Raw genomic sequence first — 23,979 nt, 5'->3', positions numbered from 1 at the left:
AGAGGAATGCCGTGCTTCTAAGACGGAGAACTCAACAGGTGACTGCATTAACACACAGACGCTCCGCTGCACTAGACGAGGCCGCTCCTCCTCTCCTTTGTTCACACCCAGCCTGCAAACATGCATGCACAGTCCCCACTCATGTCACACTGTGTGCACATATGTCAATGTTATCATCTGAAAACATGAATAGCCTCGTCAGGATAATGGGACTACAGAAGATAAATATAGTGCACTCTTATATGTGGACAAATTAGCTTTATTTCCATTCTTATATAAATCTTTGCCGGGTTGACATTAAGCCTCGAAGATATTGATTATTTGTCTTAAAAGACAACTTTGCCTTATTTTAAAGTGAAGTACATTCTGCATTTTTTAGTAAGATTAATCAAATACTGTGCGAACAATGCTACACAACTTAGTGCAAATCTTATATGAACACATGCGCCAACACCATCCTATCATCCATCCACTATCTATATCACTTATCCTGTTTAGGGTTGCAGGGGGTGCTCGAAGCTATCCCAGCTTCCATTGGGCGAGAGGCAGGGTACATCCGGGACTGATCACCAGTCAATCACAGGGCTGACACACAGAGACAGACAACCTTTCACGCTCACACCCACAACTACGGGCAAATTAGAGTCACCAATTAACATAACGAGCATGTCTTTGGACTGTGGTATGAAGCCGGGGTACCCGGAGGAAGCCCATGCATGAACAGGGAGAACATGCAAACTCAACAGAGAAAGGCCCACTATGTCTGAACCAGGAACCTTCTAGCTGCTAGGCGACAAAGCGAACCACTTTTTGAAAAGAGAGCATGTAGAAGTTTTGTGCTAAAATTAGCTTAAAGCTAACTTTATCCAACAGTCCAATAGCAGGTCAGAGTAGAAACATCCAAACAGTAAGAGACATAAAACAATGTAACTCATACACTGTTCATACAGGATGCTAAAGAAGACGCACATTCAGTGTTTACAGCGTTAAAACAGTCTTTCATATAATCTTGTGTTTTTATCGTCTCTTTTACACAACAGTAGTAAATAACTGTGGTTTTCAATAATGAGTCCTTGACCGCAAAAACCCAACACTAAATGGCTGTATAATTTTATAGGTATATATAGCTCTTAGTATGCTAGCCACTGACTTCACCACTGGACGCTCTCTGCGGTGTAACGGTACATTTTATGAACCTGGAATATATTTAGAGAATTCTGCAGATGCTTTACTTCTGTTCATATATCTGCACAGTGCACAGATCATCTTTATATGACCCAAATATATCATATATATATTTAAATTCATCTTCAAAAGCTCTGTTTGCTAGCTCCTTTGACCTTTTACTTCACCTCTGTTTTAGGTGCTTTATGATGTACGTGGGATCCTGGAGAAGAACAGAGACACCTTCAGAGACGACATCCTGTTTATCCTCAAAGACAGCAGGTATCACAATCACCACCCTCGTCCAGTTCAACACACACCTGTATGCTTCAGTTCACGTGCAACTTTTGTCGTCTGCAGGCTGGACTTCATCTACGACCTCTTTGAGCGCGTCGGCAGCAGAAACGGAGACGAGACCCTGAAGATGGGCACGGCACGACGCAAGCCCACCGTCAGCTCTCAGTTCAGGGTGAGACTGAAGCTTCTGTCAGCCAACTGTCATGTCCAGTGCAGCCCTCGTGATTGTATGATTGTGTCACTAGGCAGACAATGAGTCAATAGTCTCCCATGTTCTGCTGCATATAATTATCACTTAACCCTTCACCTTTGGCTCTCTGTCTTTGCATGATGAGTGTGAGCGAGCGGGAATGCAGAAAAGCAGGGAGACGGAGGGGGGAAGGAGAATGCTGTCAGTGTGACTGATCTGCAGAGAATGACGGGTGATGGGATGTATGAAATATGTGGTTGTGGCCATGGAGGGGGTGAACCGAAGGGGCTTAGCTTAGCATGTCCTAACTGCAGTGTGGAGAGAGAGAGAGGGAGCAGGGGAGGATTTGGCAGCCTGCCCTGGCCTACAGTTCCTAAAGCTGGGGGATTAGGGTTGATGGCTGGGCAGAGAGGGGCCAACCAGGGGCCAATCACGCTCCGCTCTGCCAGGCCCGGCCTCGCTGGAGACAGACTGTCTGAGGAGAGCGGGGCTGACATCGCCTGCGAGGTTCAAGGGTCCTCGGAGTGTGTGGTTGTGCGTGTGTGTGTGTGAAAATAAATAAGGACCGAGGAATAGCCTGTAAGAGATGGAGAGAGACGAGTTAACAAGTCTGTTACTGGATTTTAAAACACTTGCTTTTACTTAAGTAAGGGAGCTGAATGTGTAAAATCTTCATACACACATGCACACTGCAGGCAAAGTACTAAACATATAATAACATGACCTCTCTGCGTTGTATGTTTTTTTTAACTGTGCACAAGGTGAAAAGCAAACAAAAGAATCCATTCGGACTAAAGAGCCGGCTTCTCTGCTGATTTGATATTCATCCTCTTGTTGCTGATGTGTTTCAGGACTCTCTGCACTCCCTGATGGCCACACTAAGTGCCTCCAACCCCTTTTTTGTACGATGCATCAAGCCAAACATGGACAAGGTAGGTCATGCAAATTTCGTTGCACCAAAAATAAAAAAAATAAAAAAGTCAGAAATCCTGCCAGGTCTTGTCAAGGTCAGCGCCTGCAACCACATTGGTGCTATTCTTAGCTCGCACTGTCAGAGCTAATATTTAGCCTTAAGTCTCATCTCTGCAAAGTCGTGTAAATGTTCCACTTGTAGAGTAACTTTTTACTTCACATTTTCATTACTTATAAACCAGAGCTGCTTCTGTGCTTTGGTGCAAAGACTCTCATGTGCTTCCTGAAATAAAAGGGCTGTGTAGCAGCACATTCCAACTACTTTATCCCCTTTACCAGAGGTCAGAGGTCAACGCTGGGTGGTTCAGCTGCAGCCGCTGGGCTGAGACGCAGCCAGTGGGATGGATTCATCCAAAACTTGTTACTACATAACTGCAGACCCTCTCAAAATCATCCACTTTTTATTGGATAGTAGTATTTGTTATATTATTTCTATGTGTGTGAGAGGGTACATAAGCTGCCTTGTAATCCAGTAACATTCCCTCTGTCACTGTCACTTATTAATGCACACAGTGTAGCGATTGTGCACGTCTCTCAGCTCCTTCCCTCCCGCTCCCTGTGTGTCATTCCACACCTTCTCCCTTACTTATTAGCGTGAAAACTGCACTTTCCCTCTCTCATCGTCTTTCTCTCCTCACGCCTCCTTTTCTTTCCCTGCGCTCTTATTGGCTCCGCGTCATATTCGCTCACCTGGCCTCAGTTGCTCTCAAGATGGAACAAGCCATGCCTCTGTTAATCCTGCAGAATGACAGGATTGCGTGCACAATCCTCTGACATGATTGCATGCATGCAAACACACACTTACACGGAATGAATTTGTGCGATTTACTTGCACGGGCTCTTCTTGGAAAAAATGTCACTGAGGGAAGGGTCAGCTTGTTTTCAAGTCAACGTGCCGTACCTCTTTCAGGCGCCAAAATCCTCCGCTAAAGAGCAGAGTTCAGAGCTCAGACGGGTGCACATTTATGTTTGATTATGAACACATGCAAGCGTGCAACTGTTTCCTTGCATAGTAGCATTAGCCTGTAATTAGACTGACACATTTGGAGAATGCTGAGGGTCCTGCGTGGGGCTTATCCGGCGCCGTGTGACCTCTGGGTGACATTGGCCTTCGTGTGGGCCCTCCGTGAGCGATGCGGCCGCCTTTGCAGAGGTGTGAGGCGGCAGACGTCACAGATCCTTTCTGATACGCGGACCTGAGGATCATCGATGACACGGAGCTTCCAGAAAGCTCGGCGAGGTCTTGCTCAATGCTGTTCAGGTTTCTCTCTGATGTAAGCTGATTGTTGATGTAAAATGATAGCGCACAGCATGGTAATTTACTTTAGCGATCAAGTTTAATATGACTCAGCAGTAAGATCCATTGAATAGGTTAGATGGCTCAACGGTGGAGGATTACGTTTGCCTGCAGTGTTCAGCTGTCCCAAATTTTCCACTGACACTTCCATCGTGCGGAAAGGTCTTTGAATGCATCGCTGTTAACGGGACATGAAATAATCAAGTATACGTTGTTTTTTTTTGTTTGTCATTTACAGAAGGCCAACCAGTTCGATCCGGATGTGGTCCTGAACCAGCTGAGATACTCCGGGATGCTGGAAACTGTGAAGATCCGCAGGGCTGGATTCCCTGTCCGTAGAACCTTTCAGGACTTCTACAGCAGGTCAGTAAAACACACCAAAAATATACTCTAAACACCAGAGCTGTTGATGTTGAAACCCCAAATAAGGACATTTGTCTTCTGCTGTTCTGTTTATCTAAAAGTACCTGTTTATGTTTTGTGTGTTTGTGTTCCCAAAGGTACAAGATGATCCTGAAGACCAAAATCCACTCAGACGATGAGAAGCAGAGCTGCTCCGAGCTCCTCACGCTTCACGACAAAGCCAAGACAGAGTGGCAACTGGGGAAGACAAAGGTGCAGCACAAATACAAACTCTACACACACACACACACAAGCCCAAACTTGTTTATGTCACTTAGGAGGACATTACTTTGACTTACATTCAACCTCATCTTCTACATACGCTTACATATGCAGTCGTGATAGCATATTGGTCAATCTGTTGTCGTCCTGCTCTGAGTCTTTCCCAACAAGTCGAGCTACTGTTGTTCCCAAGCTGTTAATGTCGACCACAGCTCGGCCGGCCCCAGCCGTGACTCATGTCCCAAAGATTTTGGGGCCGTTTGTGGTCAGTGTTCTGCTCTCCTGTTGACAACCACATACTTTCATGGCTATTCCTCAAAACCCTGACATCAACAACTGTTACTGTAACTGTAACCCAGTGTGGGGGGCTTACTGTAATCCTGAGGCCGCCTTATTGTAGCTGGAAGAGCGTTGGCCCTCTTGACATTCACTGAGATGTTGATTTAAAGACCAGCTCCAGTCATGTTTTAAGACATATGCAAAATACGTTTAATTACCTTGTTAAAATCCTCCCAAGGCATCTCCTCCTTCTCCCTCATTAAAAGTTCCCGGATCTGCATAGTCCCCGCCCACTATGGAAATTTCCAACAGCCCCCTTTGCCGCATGCCTGTAGCTCACCTTCGATTCTGCCCATCAAACTCAGAAAGCTGAATGCTTGTTTTGATTTTGCAACGTTAGCTTCTGTAAGCTGCACAATGGCAAGTGTTAATAAATGGGTAATTCAGCCATACACTGAAACAAAAGACGTCTCTGCCATCGTTTAAGGCGAATTTGTTGAAACTTAGCTAGCTTGAAATTTAGTAAATAGTAGTAGTAACGTTAAAGTAATAATCTTGAAGATCTCAGTTTTGTTCTATTTGGTGGCACCTTATGGTGATAAACAGCAGTTGCGGGAGTACACTTCCCAAATAACCAGATGTCCACGGTTGTTACGGTTGAAACTCTTGATTTTCCTCGCTGACGGTCGCTTTCCTTTTCAGACTGTTTGCCTTCATCTGAGCGTCCAATTTGTTTCTTTTTCTTTGGATTTTCACTTATTTTTGAAGTTGTGTCTGTAGTCATCGATCTTTTCTTTGTTTGTTCAGCCATAGTAGATTACTGTTTACTCACAACCAAACCGGAAAAGCAGCCGCTTAGCTCCGCCTACCCTCTCTGGCAGACCAACCACTGCTGGGCGATGGAAAACGCGTCACTAACTGGGCTTTCATCATAGGCTCAATCACCATTGTGTTAACTCATTCGGTGATAGATATTGGCTTAACATTTATTTAAATGAAAATCTTCAAGATTATATCTTTAACGTTAGTGATCAGTAGTGAGTTCGCAGAAATTACGACGATGGTGACAGCTGGCTCGTGCTTCACCGTAGTGGTTGCCATAGGTTGCACATAATGATATGCATAGCGTCACCCTGTCCATTAACAGGATTGGCTCCTTAGGTTTGTGACGTCACAAACCTGCCAATCTGAAAACGTGTTGTTCAGCCTGTCCTTGGCACACTGCAATTTAAAAGCAGACAGGCCCAGCCGTGGAGATGACTGCTTATGTTGTCCCTGATATGTCTTGTAACACGTGAAAAACACCACATGGAGATGTTTACAAGGTTAAACACTTGATTTTCACTGGACGGGGTCTTTAAAAACCTTACGTCAGGACGAGTGATTTGGAGGTACAACTCTTGTCTTTCATGTTTTCTCTCTCTGGCCGTCGTTCTTTCTCTTTGCCTTTTTATTTTAAGCAATCATCAACTTCCCCCGCTCACAGCCCGCTCTTTGTCTCGTTGAATGATTAACCTTTAGTGACAGTAAAACCCTTTTTTTGCTTCATGTTGAAATCAGCATTCAGGCCTCAAAGGATATAAATAAAACACTGTTATTGGCTCTCTTGAAATCAGCTAAATCCCCATTTCCCCCTCTGTCACTTCCTGCCCTATGTTGTGGTTTCTCCGTTGTCGTTAACTCTCTGAGACGTTTAAATGTGTTGGTTCCCTTTAGGACAATTTTGTTGTTATACCCCATTTGGCTGGCACTACTATGAATAGCATCAGCTGCACACATGGCACACCGAGACATACATGGGGACTGAAAATGTTTAATGTGAACCACATGCTGGTTCTTAATGAATATATAACCGCTGCTTCGCCACATGCCTATATATATTAAAGTTTTCACACAGTCACTTCAAAGTTGTTTTCCGTCTTTGCATCCGAGGTCACAACTCTGACCTGTGGCTGACTCGGCAAGCAGACTTTAAACTGTATATACATATAAAAGTTTAATTAAAGACCCCAAAAATGCACAGAGTGGCTGATGGGTCCACATGCTCGTGTTTTTGATGGCAGCGTAATATTTTTGGGCTCAGGGAAATGTAGTGTGGGTTGTGGGAAGGGGGCTGAGAGAGTTAGAAGAGGGGGGTACATTTCCTTTGGAGAAACAATCTGTGTGTAATTATACGTCCTGATTGTGTGTAGCGGAGGAAGTGTGTGCCCAGAATTAGGGGGCTTGGGTGACGTCGCACGGATTGTGTGTGTGTGCTTGTGTGGGAGCCGTTTGGTTCACAGACGAGGGAAGGATGTGGACCAAGAGGAAGCTTCCTCCTCTCGCAGACTTTACAGATGCAGGCCGGGCTGCAGCTGTGGGATCCTTTGATTAGTGGAACATCTGGGAAACACACACACACATACATACACAGACAGACAGACGGAGACACTCTCTTAGTGAAGAAGTTGATCCTGCAGGCTAGCAACAGATATCGCATTATCACATAAACCCAGATACACAGCTGGTTGGTACTCAAAGCCTGCTAACGTCAGACTTTGAAATCTGTTCTCAAAAGTCATGTGAGTACTCATGTGTTCATTTCCCGTAGGTTTTGACCCTCGAAGGAGCTATAAAATAAAAAGTCCCACAGAGACAGCACCAACTTTCAAAAAAGTCTGCATGAGCGAGGGAAGGGTTAACAAAACTCTTTCTTTCTTCCTCATAAGAGCAAGAAGGGGTGTGGCTTTCTATCTGGACACCAGCCACCATCCCTCCCCCTCATCTCTCCATCCCTCCTCTCCCTACCTCTCCCCTCCCCTCCCTCTCTGTGCCTTTCTGCCTGCGCACGTCAGTCGAGCTACCAGCGCAGCAGTAGCAGCATTAGTAGGGAGTCGCTCAGGAAGGACGTGTGATCACAATGAAGCTCTGCAGCAGCAGCTTTAGCAGCCACACTGCAGTCCTTATGCCTGTTCTGCCCTCTGCTCCGCTCTGCAGTCAGGAGGAGCAGCTAGCCTGCTAGCCTCAGCTGCACCCCAGCTTCCTCTGCAGCGGGCACAGGCTGCTGCCAACAGACTACAGGGGCCCTTCACATCTCTGTGGGCCCTCTTTTGCAGCCAAACCCAAGAAGAGGAACTAACCCATCCTGTCTCCTTCCTCACTTCCCTCTCTATCTGTGTCTCTCTCTGTCTCCATCCGTCCCTGTCGGCCGTGGCGCTGCTCGTCCCGCAGGTGTTCCTGAAGGAGGCCCTGGAGCAAAGGCTGGAGAAGGAGAGGGAAGAGGTGCGGCGCAGGGCTGGCATGGTGATCCGCGCCCACATCCTCAGCTATGTGGCAAGGTGAGTGGTGGAGAGTGAAGGGGAGGAGTGGGTGGGGGCTGAGTGGCAGCGACAGTTGTCAGTGTTTGTTTTGTAAAAGAGGTGTGCAGCCTGTGTGTGTGTCTTTCACAGGGGGATTATGTGTATATGTGCATGCCTTTGCACGTGTGTGTAATGTATGTTCCTTTACAGTATACGTGCAGAAGTTGCAGATTCTGTAGTGCAACAGAGGCGTGCAGTTATCTCCTCTTATATGAGCCTGTTAAAACATGCTGACTCGCCACTCTTTCTGTGCATTGTTGAAGACCAAACTGTAAACAACTTATAGAGATGTTGGAGGATCTATTCTAAAAATACAATGTCCCATGCACTTAACTAGTATGTCATGCAAAGACCGGTAATCTGGTAGAATGCACATGCCATGCCGTCTTTGTTAGACCACAGTTGGACACACATAGTTTGCAAGTACGTCAAAGCTCTGCTCCTGCTCACAGATACAGATATCAGCTGCACAGTTGATGATGTTTTTAGCCCCTGAATAAATCTCTCTCTCAGCATGAGCAGCCACTTCTCCACCTCTCCCCCTCCGGCTGTCAGACGGGACGTCCATCACCGCTGCGCTTTAAAAAAATCTGCACACACAGACACCCCGAGGCATGTACTGTAGCTGTGTTCCACCTGCCATATATAAGGTCACATACAGTCCTCTGAAAGGCTCCGCTGGGAGAGCATAATGGGACTGATGATTCAGGTTGCGACCTTCCCTTTACAGAGACACAAGTAGAGCCTTTGTGTTATTATGTGTAACATTAGAGCAGTCAGAGGCCAGGGAGTCATTGCTGCGGAGACAAGGCCGGGCCAAGGGTCAGAGATTCAAAGGCGGTGTGTGTGGTCCTTTTGTTAGTCACGTGTGTTTATACATGTGTGTGTATTCAATGCATGTGTGGATGATGGGGCTTAGTCACAGGGCTAAACACAGCAGCCCACACGGCCACAGTGGCTCGTCAGACTCTAAACTTTGCACATTTCACAATGCACAGGCTTTTTGTTTTTTTACCAAAGTGTTTATTTAAAGAGAGAATGCAGGGAGATCGTGTAGCGACGTCACAAATATGGCCGACTTTGAATGCGTGCGTTGGATTTTCCCACCAGGAAACAGTACAAGAGGGTCCTGTCCAGCGTCGTCACCATCCAGAAGAACTACCGGGCTCACTTTTGGAGGCGCGTCTTCCTCCGCCTGCGCCTCGCCACCATCGTCCTGCAGAAGCACCAACGAGGCACGCGGGCGAGATCCCTCTTCCTCCAGCTCAAGGAGGAGAAAAGAAGGCGAGAGCAGGAGGAGGAGGAGAGGAGGATGAGAGAGGAGGAAGAGGAGAGGAGGCGTGTAGAGGAGGAGAGGAGACAACGGGAGGAGGAGGAGAAGAGAAGGAGGGAGGAGGAGGAGGAGAGGCAGCGGCTAATGGAAGCGGAGTTAAGGAGGAGGGAGGAGGAGCTGAGGTTGATGAGGGAGGAGGAGGAAGGGAAAAAAATGGCGGCGAAAGCAGAAGAGAAAAGGTAGAGTAACACACTTTTGATGGCTTTTTTAAACATCTGATGACTTTGATCGTTCTGTTTTATGCTCAGTCATCATCCCGATTTTATTCTGTTTCAGGAGCTCGCTGGTAAACGGTGTTTGTAAGAAGGTAAATCCTTTTTAAATAATAACATAAACCACAGTGTCAAAATAAAAGATAATGAGGAGTGAATACGGAGTTATAAAGAGTTAAAATGTCGCCCTCTGTGTCTCTTCCTCATCTTTCCTGCAGAAGGAGCTGTCTCAGACTCTATCCCACAGTCAAACCTCTGAGGAGGAGAGCCGCCAGATGGAGGAGATCCTGCGGTTGGAGCGGGAGATCGAGCGTCTGCAGAAGCAGCAGGAAGACGGCGTCTCCCTCCTCGGAGACGTCTCCCGTGACGAGCTGCGTCAGATGAGGGACGCTGAGATCTACAGGCTGGAGAAGGAGGCTTCACGTGTGGCCACTGAGTTCCTGGAGCTCCTGGACTTCGGTGGTTTAGAGCCGTCCCTCTCAAGCGAGGAGAACCTCCACGACCCGACTGAATCTACAGCTCCTCTGGCTGAGGAGGAGGTAGATGAGGGTTTCCATGCTGAGGACGAGTGTATCCCTTTGCCGGACTTCCCTCCTCCGGCTGTGGTTCCTTTAGACAAGGAGGTATTCCAGAGTATCCCGCCTCCTCCGCCTGCTTTTGCAGAAGGACAAGTGGTAGCTCCCGCCTCGGCCTCCTCTTCTGTACCTGCAAAGCTCTCCCCACTTACCCCCAACGGGCTGAGCCATGCCCCCTCCCTCACAGACTCCAGAACCTCCAGACCCCCTCTCACTGCTGCAGTCACTAATGGAGAAAGGCGGAGGAGCGGCAGGGGGTCAGACTTTGAGCCCGAGGGCGAGGAGCCGTCCCAGACGAACCCGCCAGACGCAGAGTCGGACTACGACCAGGAGGAGTTTGAGGAGGCTCATGGGAGCTCAGGTGCTAGCACTAACGACGGTCATATCACAGATGAGGAGGTCTTGCGGAAATCCTCCTGCACCCAGAACAGCCTGGACTCCTTTAGAGGGAGCTCGGACTCGGTGAGAAGAAAGAGTGACAAACTAACAGCCTACAAATTTTTTCAGAAAAGTTTTCCCCTTAAATTGTATCCAAACATGCAAGAGCTGCATTTTCCATTACGAAGTCAGATCTAACTTAAGCCACTATTCACACTGTTTACTCTGACAGAAACCTAGCTGTGGGTGTATTATTCTCCCCACTCAACACCTAAACTGCATAACCCAATATTTATTGTGGACGTGTGCGAGCCTGACACATATCAGAGGGCTCAGCTCATGTTAGAATCTCAGTGAAACTCTGCAGCAATTATTTGCTTTGGCTCTGCTGATGAGCATGTGAATCTATTCCCAGATACTGCTAGTCAAGCAGAGAGCTCAGACCTAACTCTGTCAGATCAGCAAAATGTCAAAGTGGAGGAATAACTGTGTGTGTGTGTGTGTGAGGTTGATTTACACCATAGTGACAGATTTTGGCAACAGATTTCAGTGTAGAAAACAAGACAAAAACAACCTGTTCTTTCTTGAAATTACGTCACAAATGTGCAGCTCAAATGTTGAAACACGTGCTGCACTTGTTGCTTTTAAAACCCACCAAGTTTTAGTGTTTTTTTAGAGCACATCAGGTTTTAAATGCTGGTGTTTGTGTTTCAGTTCATCGACAGCGACGAGGACAACGACGGCTACGTGGACACAGATGAGGAAGTTTCCAATGGGAGAGTGCATCTGCTAAACGGCAGCGGGCCTCCGTACTTCCACGGCTACCTCTACATGAAGAGTGAGTAGCTTTGCCAAGTCACTGCCCAGCAGGCATGCACATGATTTATGCACAGCTGAACACCGCTGGTATTGTTGTTTCACAAAAGTCCAACAGGCTGTCTTTGTTTCTTGTTTGCTTTTTTAAGTCATGTCTTATTTTTGGTAAATGTAGTTTATTTTTGTTTTTCATTCACAAACAGCAGAAATAAGCCTCCCTTCTTCTTTCCCCTCTCCTCTCTGCATCTTTCCCTCTCTCAGGCGGTCTGATGATCCCGTGGCGTCGTCGCTGGTGCGTCTTAAAGGACGAGACCTTCATGTGGTTCAGAGCCAAACAGGACTCCCTCAAATCCGGTTGGCTTTACAAGAAAGGAGGAGGGATGTCCACCTTGTCTCGGCGCAACTGGAAGATGCGCTGGTTCGTTCTGCGGGAGTCGAAGCTCATGTACTTTGAGAACGACAGCGAAGAGAAGCTGAAAGGAACCATCGATATCCGAACAGCCAAGTAAGACCCTTTTTCTCAGTCAGTGTGGTTAAAAAATCATGGGTTCCTCATTTATTCACTTCATATCTTCTCTGGGTTTTTTAATAGGGACATAGTGGACAATCATGAAAAGGAAAACGCACTTAACATCGTGACAGAAGAGAGGACCTACCACATCTATGCAGAGTCTCCAGAAGATGCCAGGTACATATACCAGAGATGTGGACTTGAGACTTGCTGACTTTAACTCGAGTCGACTGTTCTGATGACTTGCGACCTGACAAAAAATAAATGACTTGAGACTCGACTTGGACTTGCAAGTTAATGACTTGAGACTTGACGAGACTTGAGGCTTGATGACTCGGATGACTTGAGTGTGTTCATAAGTCTGAATGTTAGCTGCTTAATATAAAATGATCAAATTAAATGTTGTCAAGTTTCTGTCTAACTATCAAGTAAGTATGCAGCGCAAACTGGGAATCATGATTGGACGACTCAAAAAGCTCCCCGTATGTAATTGTCATGACTGGATGTCAGTCAAACTCCTCGCTATGGCAACACGCAACATCAAAGCCCCCCACTACCTGATGTTTTTTCCCCAAAGAGAAGCCTCATCACTCGTACTCGTTACTACTCAATACGGTCTCAGACCAGACCATCATCATGGCTGCGTCTGTGCCAAGATAATACAGATACAATTCATTGTCATACTTTTTGGACAGGTTATATAAATTGGCCAATAATATCATTATTAGACGGGCTACTAATACCTCGTCTTTCCTCTTTATAAAGACCGGATACTAGAGGTAAGACTTGACTTGCCCAAGAAAAAATGACCTGAGACTTACTTGGGACCTGAGCAAAGACGACTTGGTCACAACACTGACATTTACTCTCTAGAGATCATCAACTATCTGCTGGTTTTTGTTGGCAGTGTTTCCTTCATCATCTCTCATTAAAAGTGATGTGTGGAAATAAAGTTCCCCCTTGTGGTTGCCAGTGGAACTTCATGGTGTAATTTCCAATTACATGATTGCTGACTCTCACTTTCTGAACTCCCTCTGACCCCGTGCAGCGGTTGGTTCAATGTGCTGAGTCGGGTCCACAGCGCCAGCCCGGAGCAGCTCGTGGAGATGCACCATGAACAGGCCAACCCGAAGAATGCAGTGGTTAGTGCTGTTTTACCTCTTTACTGCCGGGGCCCCTGCCTCAACTCTCATTTTACACCAGGGATGATGGGGAGTGAAACAGATTCAGCTGCAGTAGGAGGGTCCAGTTACCCCAACTCCCTATGGAACCCCTTTACCTTCTCACCCCTACTTTCCAGGATCCTTAGAGCCAAATATGGACACCAAGTGGTTTTTTAAAGTACTTTTGGGGCATTTTATGCCTTTATTAGTGAGATGAAAGGACTCATTAAAGCAAATGGGCAGCCTGACCTACAGTAAATTACAGTCTTCATCCTGAGAGCTGTTTTGAGTATCAGGCGGGGATCTTTACTGTAAAATTAGAGCCCAATTAGTTTAATCATGCAAATTTATTTTGCACCAGTTGGCTGTCTCTTGCAGAAAACCCACCAAGGAAGTTTTTAGAAGTAACATTGTTTAATTTCACGTCTCTTTTGTCTGTGCAGGGAACACTAGATGTGGGCTTGATCGATTCTGTTTGTGCATCGGACAACCCCGACAGGTGAGGAACGGACAATAAACTACTAGTCGGTGAAGAATGACAGCATGCATGTGGTAAAACAATGTGCGTGTTATTTGTTCTGTTTTGCAGACCGAACTCGTTTGTGATCATCACCGCTAACCGAGTGATCCACTGCAACACAGACACACCTGAGGAGATGCATCACTGGATCGGCCTGCTGCAGAAATCCAAAGGAGACTCCAAGGTTGACGGACAGGAGTTCTTAGTCAGAGGTCAGTCAGCTGAGACGCACACTTTTTGGGAGTCGTTCTAAGCAGTTAAGAAAAGGGGACTTAATTTTATCCAAGAATAATCTAAATTATATATATTTGTTCCTTCTAAGGCTGGCTTCATAAAGAGATGAAGTCTGGGGCCAAAAGCACGTCTCTGAAGCTGAAGAAGCGCTGGTTTGTTCTCACCACTAACTCTCTGGACTATTATAAGTCGTCAGAGCGCAGCGCCTCCAAACTGGGAACTCTGGTCCTTAACAGTCTTTGCTCTGTGGTGCAGCCGGACGAGAAGGTCTTCAAGGACACTGGTCAGTTCATGGTCAACGTTATAGTTCTGTACACTTCCTGTGTGGATCGTTTAACTTGTACAGTATTTATTATCTGCAAGTCTTTCAGGTTTGAGCACTTATCCCATGTGTCCCTACTTACTATCTGCCTTGTTCACTCAGGTTACTGGAATATCATCATCCATGGACGGAAGCACTCTTACCGTCTTTACACCAAAATGCTGAATGAAGCAATGCGGTGGGCGAACGCCATACAGGGAGCAATAGACAGCAAAGTTCCCATTGAAACGCCAACACAACAACTCATCAGGGACATCAAGGTAAAACATTATACCATTTACTTTTTCTTCTTTTACTCTTGTTGCTCATAACATGGTTAATGTATGGCTGTGGGATAATATGCTACATGCCTCTAACTAAATGTGCTAACTGTATCTGATCATTAATATAATTGTTACTTCTTTTCAGTCATGCAAACCTTTGGCAGGGACTTTAGTAAAGTGAGGTACTTGTACTCACTGTGTGTGCAGTGGTCTGCTTCAAGTCCTGACTTCCTTACGCTCCTCGCTTTACTGCAATAAATATATTCATCACTGATGTTGCTACTCTGCTACTCTGTACCTTCCTGCTCCCCTTGTAAAGATATTTCATCAACACTTGACTTTAAGACCACTGATCCAGCTGTCTGTCTGTGCAGGAGAGCAGTTTGAATGTGGAGGCTGTGGAGCAGACGTACTGGAGGAACCCCATCCTGAGATATACCCAGCATCCTTTGCACTCACCTCTTTTACCTCTGCCCTATGGAGATGTCAGCGTCCACTGTGAGTGTTCAGGCCTGACTGTTTGCAAGCCAGTGCAATTGACTTCCGTTGATCCTGACAAAATGAGATGTAAAGACTTTAGTTGTAAATGTATGAAACATGTTGTAATTACACTCCCCTCTCTGTCCATCTCTCCCAGTGCAAAAGGAAAAGGGTTACACCAGCCTGCAGGATGAGGCCGTGAAGATTTTCAACTCCCTGCAGGAGATGGAGGCGGTGTCGGACCCTGTACCAATCATCCAGGGAATCCTGCAGACCTGTCAAGACCTGAGGACATTAAGAGACGAGGTTTACTGCCAGCTGATCAAACAAACCAATCACGTGCCGCACCCCAACAGCCCTGCCAATCGCGCCCACTGGCACCTCCTGACCTGTATGAGCTGCACCTTCCTGCCCAGCCGAGGCATCCTACGCTACCTCAAGTTTCACCTCAAAAGGTGCTGCCTCTTCCTGAATGCCATCATTACAGCTGGTTGGAACTTTTTACTCACAGTCTTTGTGTTGTATTGGTATTTTTTCAGGATCAAGGAGCTGTTCCCTGGTACAGAGATCGAAATGTTCGCCCATTTTATCGGCGAGTCTCTGAAGAAAACCAAGAGCAGAGAATTTGTCCCCTCTCAAGAGGAAATCATGGCACTGCTTTCCAGACAGGAGATGACCACCACGGTCTACTGCCACGGAGGAGGCTCCTGCAAGATCTCAATTAACTCACACACCACCGCTGGAGAGGTAAGCTAGCTTCAGACATCGCTACATTGGCTAATTTCAATGTTCTTCTCTTCTTATTTACACAAACTCTGATACAGATACAAGAGAAGTCCCACTATTTCGTACCAAGCATTGTTAATGTTGTTATCTTGGCTTACTTTCCAGGTGGTGGAGAAGCTGATCAGAGGTCTTGCTATGGAGGACAGCAGGAACATGTTTGCACTCTTTGAACACAACAACACTATTGACAGAGCCGTGGAAAGCAGGGTTCTTGTAGCTGATGTTTTGGCTAAATTTGAAAGGTAAGTCATACATGATTACGTTATAATTTCTATTTCATACTATATTTGGTAATATCAAAAATTACAGACGTATAAGTGACAGGCTTGTGGCTTTCTCTCCAGACTTGCTGGCAGTGATGAAGCTGAGGATGAAGGCCAATGGAAACTCTATTTTAAACTCTACTGCTTCCTGGATGTGGAGAGCATGCCGAAAGAAGGAGTGGAGTTTGCATTCATGTTTGAGCAGGTATGTTTTACTCTTTACTAAGCCTTTTTTTATCTCATGTTTAATCTTATGTGTTAACAATGACCTGCTTTTCTCTCAGGCCCATGAGAGTTTGACCCGAGGCCACTTCCCCTCCCGAGAAGAGACCCTGCAGCACCTGGCTGCTCTCCGCCTGCAGTTCCTCTACGGAGACAAAGCGCGAGTCACCTGGAGCCTGGAAAACGTCTACCCCGTGGGCCGCCTGCGCTCTCGCATCCTCCAGTTTACCAAGGTGGGCGGGGCCTCTGGGTCGGGCCAGACTCTGGAGCGACGGAGGACCAGCTTCCTGGACGGGACCCTGCGCCGGGGGCTGAAGACGGGGTCCATGAAGAAACAGCGCATGGAGGAGGAGCAGATGTTGGAGATGTGGATAAAGGAGGAGACGTCTGCTACCAGGGCGAGCATCGTGGAGAAATGGTCCCGCCTCAACGGTCTGGACCAGCATCAAGCCATGCTCAAATACATGACCATCATCAAGGAGTGGCCTGGATATGGATCCACTCTGTTTGATGTTGAGGTGAGTTTGCTGGGTCATATCATAGCATATCAGCTACGCATTTTTAGTTGCCAGGACAGCACACATTGGATGATGCTTATGTGTTCCTTTGCTTGTGCCTTTAAAGTGCAAAGAAGGAGGCTTCCCTCATGATCTCTGGCTGAGTGTGAGCGCTGAAAATGTGTCCGTCTACAAGAGAGGAGAGCCCAAGCCTCTGGAGACTTTCCCGTACGAGCACATCGTCTTCTTTGGCGCTCCGCAGCCGTGCACCTACAAGATCACAGTGGATGAGAGAGAAATGTTCTTCGAAACACCACAGGTACATCATCATTACTGTAAATATTGAATTATGAATAATGTATGGTATACGCATCTGTATATCTGAGTGTGTGTTTCATGTGTATGTCGCCAGGTTGGAGAGATCACAAAGATCATGAAAGCCTATATAAACATGATCGTGAAGAAGCGCTGCAGTGTGAAGTCTGTGTCCAGTTACGGAGCCAGCTGGATCAGGTGACCAACCCGACAGGACACTAAATGTACTCTGCTACAGTCCACGCGATGGATAACAAGCAAGCATGGAGAGAATGTGTAAACAGAGACATAATTTGTCTTCACTGCTTTGTGGCAAAAGTGGGAACATTCATGCATCTGATTTTAAGCTTTAGAGTCGTCCCTGAGTGTTACCTCCCTTTGAACATGTTAATTGCTCGCATTAGTTACACTGAACAAGTCTCGCATCTTACTTGAAATGTGCTTCAGGTATTAATATCAAGAAAAACCACATAATGTCTCACAATTCAAAACAGACATCTCAATTGGAACTTTTTTAATTTTACTCAAGCATACATCCAAACAGCAGCTGCAACATACTCTTTATTTATGTGTAGTTGCTACACATATTGTGCCCCTTTGTAATGAATGTTCTCCTGAACGGAGATTCCCTCAGGTTAATGTGTTATAATATGTCCCAGGGAGATTATCTCCGTACTCTTGCCTTATTTAAGTGTTTATTTTAGCTCTTCTGTACTAATAGACTCGGTGCAGATGCTGCCTTTCAGGAATTCAATTTACATTGTTAGTATCTTGGGATTTACAGCTTCCACTCGTGCCATTTAAGCACATCCCTATGTTAAACTAAAAGAAAAACTTGCCTCTTAGAAGTCAAATGAATGCATCAAAACAAACAAAGATTTAATGTTAATAACCACTGCGTTAGTGGGGAACTTGTGTAGCTGAAACTGATCATAAATGATGTGTTTGCAGGATATCGCTTGTTTAGTACGTCTGTGTCTAAAGATTTTTTTCAGTGATGTGAGAGGCCATGTGAGTGTGGGGTATTTATTTATTGAAGTATCAATGGCTACAAGCAGACTGAGCGAGATGAATGGCTTGCTGAAAGATGCAGTTTCACTTGTACATTTGTTTTTCTATGTATTGATTGTGCTTTCAGGGACACAGACATGTAGATCCAGAGATTGGTTTTCTCCATAGTGTGCCCTGTTCTCAGCTTCTGTCAACACAAAGTGCGTTGAGCTCAACACACATTTCCTTTTACCATTTTGCTCTTCTTCAGTGTAAATAACCAGACAGGATTTTGAAGCCTACACCAGTCAACAGACAGTATAGTTCATGATAAGAGTATGATCTGACATAATGAGCTTAGTGTTTACCTCACATCGCGTCACTGTCTTCCATTGCTCTTCAATCATACTCACTTAGGCAACCTGGTCAGCTGCCGGCGGCCACACCAGAGACTCATATTGTTGCCATGACGATGACTGTATTTCTGAGATTTCTGATCGTTTTGACAAAGAAAAATCAGAAAATGTTTTATATCAAAATTTAAAGATGCTTTAATAAATTATTGTATTTCAAAATATGTGTTGTATTTGTTGTTTGTTATAATATCATTTGGTGCAGAGAAAAACAAAGCTGGAAGTTGGATAATGCACTAGGCTCACATATTTATTGTGGATTGAATTACATTTATTCATAATTTTACATTTTATGTGTGAACATATGTTTCTAGCAGTCTGTTGGTTCTTCCTCTGTTCTTTACCACAAAAGGAAAATATTGCAGCTGTCAAATTTCAGTGAATGTTAACGCTTACACGGACATGAACATTTTCTTCCCACGCGACTGCCTATAATTACGTTGAACGTTATGACCTGAACACATCATTTGATTGTAGCAGAGGTCTAATTAGCAACAGAAATTGAAAACACCTGTCTCCCTTATCAGGGTCTGTAAACATTAGTAGCTGAGGGTCAATGATGACATCACATAGCCCATCTATTTTATGTTGAATTCTGTATCTGAATCTGGAAAATTCAGAAAATTAAGTTTTTAAAAATCTGTTGTTTGGATTTGTATTTTATTAATATTATAAACTGTACACGTACCAGTACTCAATTCAAATTTAAATTGGCTTTATTGGCATTAGGTTTTATAAAAAAAATACTGAACCGACATGTGGTACTGTATGATAAATATAGTGTTAAATAAGGTAGCTTTCTTGAGATTCTAAATGCCGTGTGAACAGGTAAAATTGCCAAGATATTAAGTTTCTTTGCTATTTTGCTATATCATCAAAGAAAATTTGTATTATTGAGACGAATATTTTACAATATTTTATTCCCTTTATTTTATTAACTGGCTACAAAAGTTGCATCACATAACGGTATAATGTAAATTATATATCTACTAATGATCAAACGGAAATTTTAGCAACTCATCTGTAAATGTTAATTGATCCAAATTTACAATCAGCTAATATCTGTTACAAATGTTTATAACCCTTAATAAAGGGTCAGGTGTCTTTATTTCTGCAAGCCTATCTGTTTCTACTTACGGCAAAATGAATATCCACAGATACGAAGTCAGTTGTTAAGTTTTACATGTATCCTAGTTTGCTGCTTTTTTAAAATACTGTAGTCACATGCCATTTGAGGTGGTCTTTCTCTATATGGTTCAGGCTAGGCTAAAAAAGACAACGCCAATGTGATGCTAAAGAAGGATAAACAGTGAGGCATTTTTCCCAACTTGGCAACCCATAACTTTTTATTTAAGATGTGTTACACAGGCATTAGTAATTAATGCATTAACGATTAAGTCGTTAAGTAGCACAGTTTGTATTATAGCTTGTAATTTCAACGTTTGACTCACTACTGAAGACAGATGTTTCTTGTTGCAGCTGTTTGCTGACACCAGCGTCAGGAGTTGATGACGTCAGTTCTCGTTAACTGGAGGTCCTCCCTTCACGCCGTCACTTGACTCCTCAGAAACGTTATTTTCCTTCTTCGTTGTTTCCGTGCGGTCGATGGTTTCCTGTTGTTTCACGATGTCAGGGGTTTACAGAGGGTCAGTGTTTGCTGTTGCTTTGATTTTTTGCAGCTTTATATTAACGACAGTGGCGCAGACATCGAGTCCTTCTACAACTCCGAGTAAGTGTGTCTGACTTTTTATATGCTTTTGTGCTTTGTTCAGTTGAGTCAGGTCAGAAGGCTGTCACATGACGAGTAGCAATAGGGCTTTTCACTTATCATAATAGCAAAGATAATCATCTTAAATCATGGTTTGGCTCTACAAGTTATGGAGATTTGTTGATTTTGCAGCAAGCAAACTTGACTTCAGTTTTTCTTGCGTCAGTGTGTATAAATCACATTTCTGTTTCAGTCCCTTGTGCCCAAAGATCCAACACAAGTTGTGATGAATGCCTGAAGAATGTGACAGTAAGTCAGATAAAACTGTTTAAATTTTGTAACTTTTTCACCATAAATACCAAATACAGAGCTAGTAAGCAAACGGTTTGTTGCTGTCTTGTGTTGCAGTGTTTGTGGTGCACACCAACCAGCCAATGCATCGACTACCCAACGAGGAACATCCTGCCCCCCAGCAGTGTGTGTCCCCTGAATGATGCACGATGGGGGCTATGTTGGGGTAAGACTGACTAAACCTTAAGTCTCATATAATACGTTGGGTTTTTTTTGGAATATGTTTTGAGAAAAGTTTGTTAAAAGTGAAATAGGAACTACTTTTACATTTATGTCATCTGTCAAGCAAAAAATGCCAAATGCTCTTTAGTTTTAACTTTTAACTAAAGTGTTTTAACTTTAACTGTATTTGCAGCTTTTCTCTTTCTAGCAGCACAAAAAGAAGTCTGTAAAACCTCATCTTGTGCTTTATGAATTAGTGATGGCACTATTATAGGACTTTTTCAGATTCAGAAAAGTTTCCTTTTCGTCATTTGGTGTCTCTGACTAATGAGTTACTTGACTTAATAATGATTTAATAACTAGTCATGGTGCTAAATATCTACAGAGTAACCATAATGAATTGAAAACTAAAGTCTAAAATGGACTGCCCATGTAGCGCCTTTTAATAAGATGCCTATCCTGATGAAAGCATTGTTGTTTAATCAATCTCATTGTTTCCTTTTCCCCTGTGTGTGTGTGTGTGTGTGTGTGTGTGTGTGTGTGTGTGTGTGTGTGTGTCTCCCATTGATTTCCAGTAAACTTCCAGATTTTGATCATCACCATGTCAGTGCTGGCTGGTGTCATCATCATCGCCATTTTTGTTTGCGTCTGCTGCTGTTGCAAGTGTGAGAGAATCGGGTAAGCGTTGAGTCACATGAAGCTCTGACTGTGAGATCTGGTTCAACATGAAGGAGGAGGAGGAGGAGGACGGGGAGCACAATGAGTTGTTTTTCTGAAAGGCCGGGCTGATACGGCTGTCTCCTAAAGCCTGCCAGGATTTGTAACTGAGGTTTAGCTCAAAAAAATAACCCTACTTTCTATAAAGACAAGCTCCAGCCTCTTCTTAAATAAGTTGATCACATTATGGGTTTTGGTTAGAGAGACTTGGTTAGAGAGGCTGTAACAGTCTCACATTGTTATTTATATTGCAGTACACTTTAAATACAAAAATACAAAAACATAATTATGATTTATATCTATATTATCACATATTCTCATCATCCAGGAACAAGAAAGAGGATGCAAAGGTGGAGCGACAAACTCGTGCGAGGAAGGCCCGTCAAAAAGAGAGGTCAGTGATATATTTAGATACTGAATATAAAGGCTTGTTCATTTATCAGAAAAATAATAACCTTTACCAACACTAGGTGGCGTCTCGCATACACTTAGCACTGTGACTTTGCTTATCAACATGCAAATAAACACGTTCATAGAGACCATAAACCTATCATCCCTTCTCAGACATTTTGAATAATAAAACAGTTTTAAATTGAGCTCACCACCATCATATATTCTATTGCTTTATTTTGCAAAGTTAATATAAACTAGATGCAAAGTTTATTGACAAATCCCATCATCACATTACAGCAGTTCTTGTGTGTTGAGGATTCAAACAGTGTAGGCGAGAGAGCAGCCACTGTTCTCTGTTGTCCAACAATTTGTCTTTGTTTCCTCCCCAACAGGAGAACAGAAATGCAGCTGAGGCACGATGAAATCAGACACAAATATGGTGAGACACATTTCATGTTTGTGTAATTTAAATGGGTCCATAAAGTTACATTTGGAAAGTTAAATATGCTCCTTTACTATGAGCTTTTTTAATATTAGAAACAATGACAATTTCCAATTACTGTATCAAAATAGTGAATAAAAACAGTTCAGGGGAAATATAAGATAAATAAAGATACAGAAAAAAACAACAAATTTGACTTGGTGGCGCCATCTACTGGATAAAAACTAGAGTATAAATATAATGCTGCCATGATTTTTGAATGACATTTATTTCATTCAACCCACAATTTCAATTGTCAAGCTCTCTCTCCATGTTTGTTTTGTTTTTTTCAGGTCTGGCCAAGGATAATCCATACGCCCGTATGGATGATCATTAAGAAGAATCACAGCGAGTAATCCTTAAAAAAATCCCCTATGATCTGACTTATGCCAGTAACAGTGAGATTCATGTGTAGCATATGATAAACTGTGATTATCGGATATCAGTGAGTTGGTGTTTGCCAAAAATAAGTCCCCAAGATGCTTTGAATTATTTTACATGTACGCTTTATTTGAAACATGGCGTCTTCACCTAATGTTTCAGTTTTTACACACAATAGCTTCTCTACTTTGCTAGATTAATATTTTTTATGCTAATGTAAATCATTTTACATGAATCTGCTCAGTTTACTAGTTTGTCATCCATGCAGGGAACTACATGTAAGTGCTAATCTGTCAAAACATATTGTTCACCATGACATGGAAACATTGTTGAATTATTTTGCATAAAATGCAGTATTGTACAATTTCTACAACTACAAGGGCAGATCAGTGCTTGTGGTGCTTCATTTATAATTAGCAATTTAATTTTTATATAATTTTTTACTACACAAATTCTTTCACTGATCTTCATTTATTTTTAAGGTACGTTATTTTGTACAAAAAATTGTATATAACATGACACATTTTAAAGGTTATTTGCTATTTTGTCTGCTGATGAATCAGAAACTGAATTTGTTGCAGAATTTTCGTGGATGAAATGCATAATTGTTCTCGAACTAAATGTGCAGCTGCAGTTAAATAAAACTTTGGGATCATTTTAAAATAAATGGCTATTTTTTTTATATTGTGTTTGACTTAAATTGTAAATCAACCCACCCTGCCAATACACAGATACGGAAAAGAAAGGGTCGCGCAAAATGAAATCTGACATTTTTTTTTAATTACAAAAGGAAAAACACATTTGGCTCTGAGAAAAGTATTGAATGGTTAATCCCATATGGAAATCAAGGTAATCCATGTGCTACCACTTCACAGTTTCACCTATGCATTTATCAGGGAAATACACATGCACAACAAATGCTACTTTTCTTACTACTACTACTTTGCTACTGAATATTTTAATAAATGACTAGTTTTAACAATATAAAGTAAATTGTTTGTGTTTTACCCCAAAACCATTTATATTCACTCTGGTCTTGAGGGTTAGTTTTACATGTGACATATTTTTTATTAATAGGTGGATTATTGGTGATATATTGGAGAGGGTCGACTGGATAAGAAAACAAATCAAATCAGCATACAATTTGTGTTTAGTTTGTGGTTGTTTTTTAGTTCTGCCTGCAGAGGAGTAAAGTTGGATTAATTGCCTATTTACCTGTGTTATTTTATAGTTCTGAATGGCCACTGGCTTTGAATAAAGGGTTGATTTGCAAAGGGGCCTTTTTGTGTTTCCTTGGGTTCTCTCGGGCATGCGCAAATTAGCTTGCGCGCG

The 23,979-nt window shown here is 43.6% G+C and overlaps 2 protein-coding genes across 2 annotated transcripts in view; both read left to right on the top strand.

Moving 5' to 3' along the window:
• The window catches only part of myo10l3 (myosin X, like 3), a 56,314-nt gene extending 37,718 nt beyond the window's left edge, over window positions 1-18,596 (top strand). The window contains exons 17-41 of the mRNA XM_069663134.1: window positions 1,364-1,446; window positions 1,525-1,633; window positions 2,503-2,583; window positions 4,159-4,283; window positions 4,421-4,535; window positions 8,034-8,140; window positions 9,272-9,673; window positions 9,771-9,801; window positions 9,925-10,743; window positions 11,374-11,497; window positions 11,737-11,980; window positions 12,068-12,163; window positions 13,035-13,128; window positions 13,593-13,648; window positions 13,739-13,881; window positions 13,992-14,186; window positions 14,328-14,485; window positions 14,863-14,986; window positions 15,126-15,423; window positions 15,508-15,715; window positions 15,860-15,996; window positions 16,099-16,222; window positions 16,302-16,757; window positions 16,864-17,055; window positions 17,149-18,596. Of these exons, the coding sequence (XP_069519235.1) occupies window positions 1,364-1,446; window positions 1,525-1,633; window positions 2,503-2,583; window positions 4,159-4,283; window positions 4,421-4,535; window positions 8,034-8,140; window positions 9,272-9,673; window positions 9,771-9,801; window positions 9,925-10,743; window positions 11,374-11,497; window positions 11,737-11,980; window positions 12,068-12,163; window positions 13,035-13,128; window positions 13,593-13,648; window positions 13,739-13,881; window positions 13,992-14,186; window positions 14,328-14,485; window positions 14,863-14,986; window positions 15,126-15,423; window positions 15,508-15,715; window positions 15,860-15,996; window positions 16,099-16,222; window positions 16,302-16,757; window positions 16,864-17,055; window positions 17,149-17,253 (4,626 nt within the window). The 3' untranslated portion in view covers window positions 17,254-18,596. The remainder of the gene's footprint in view (window positions 1-1,363; window positions 1,447-1,524; window positions 1,634-2,502; window positions 2,584-4,158; window positions 4,284-4,420; window positions 4,536-8,033; window positions 8,141-9,271; window positions 9,674-9,770; window positions 9,802-9,924; window positions 10,744-11,373; window positions 11,498-11,736; window positions 11,981-12,067; window positions 12,164-13,034; window positions 13,129-13,592; window positions 13,649-13,738; window positions 13,882-13,991; window positions 14,187-14,327; window positions 14,486-14,862; window positions 14,987-15,125; window positions 15,424-15,507; window positions 15,716-15,859; window positions 15,997-16,098; window positions 16,223-16,301; window positions 16,758-16,863; window positions 17,056-17,148) is intronic.
• A 1,460-nt stretch (window positions 18,597-20,056) lies between these two features.
• On the top strand, window positions 20,057-23,487 carry pttg1ipb (PTTG1 interacting protein b). Its single transcript, XM_069663384.1, has 7 exons — window positions 20,057-20,183; window positions 20,416-20,471; window positions 20,571-20,679; window positions 21,251-21,353; window positions 21,721-21,786; window positions 22,178-22,224; window positions 22,560-23,487. The coding sequence occupies exons 1-7, from the start codon at window positions 20,060-20,062 to the stop codon at window positions 22,601-22,603; spliced, it is 549 nt and encodes a 182-aa protein (XP_069519485.1). The 5' UTR covers window positions 20,057-20,059; the 3' UTR covers window positions 22,604-23,487.
• Window positions 23,488-23,979: the final 492 nt, after the last annotated feature.

The sequence above is a fragment of the Semicossyphus pulcher genome, unplaced genomic scaffold (genome assembly GCF_022749685.1).
Source record: "Semicossyphus pulcher isolate SPU_LCO1_2020_fin unplaced genomic scaffold, fSemPul1.0.p SCAF_15, whole genome shotgun sequence".
Classification (NCBI taxonomy): domain Eukaryota; kingdom Metazoa; phylum Chordata; class Actinopteri; order Labriformes; family Labridae; genus Semicossyphus; species Semicossyphus pulcher.
This window is presented reverse-complemented; position numbering and strand designations above follow the sequence as displayed.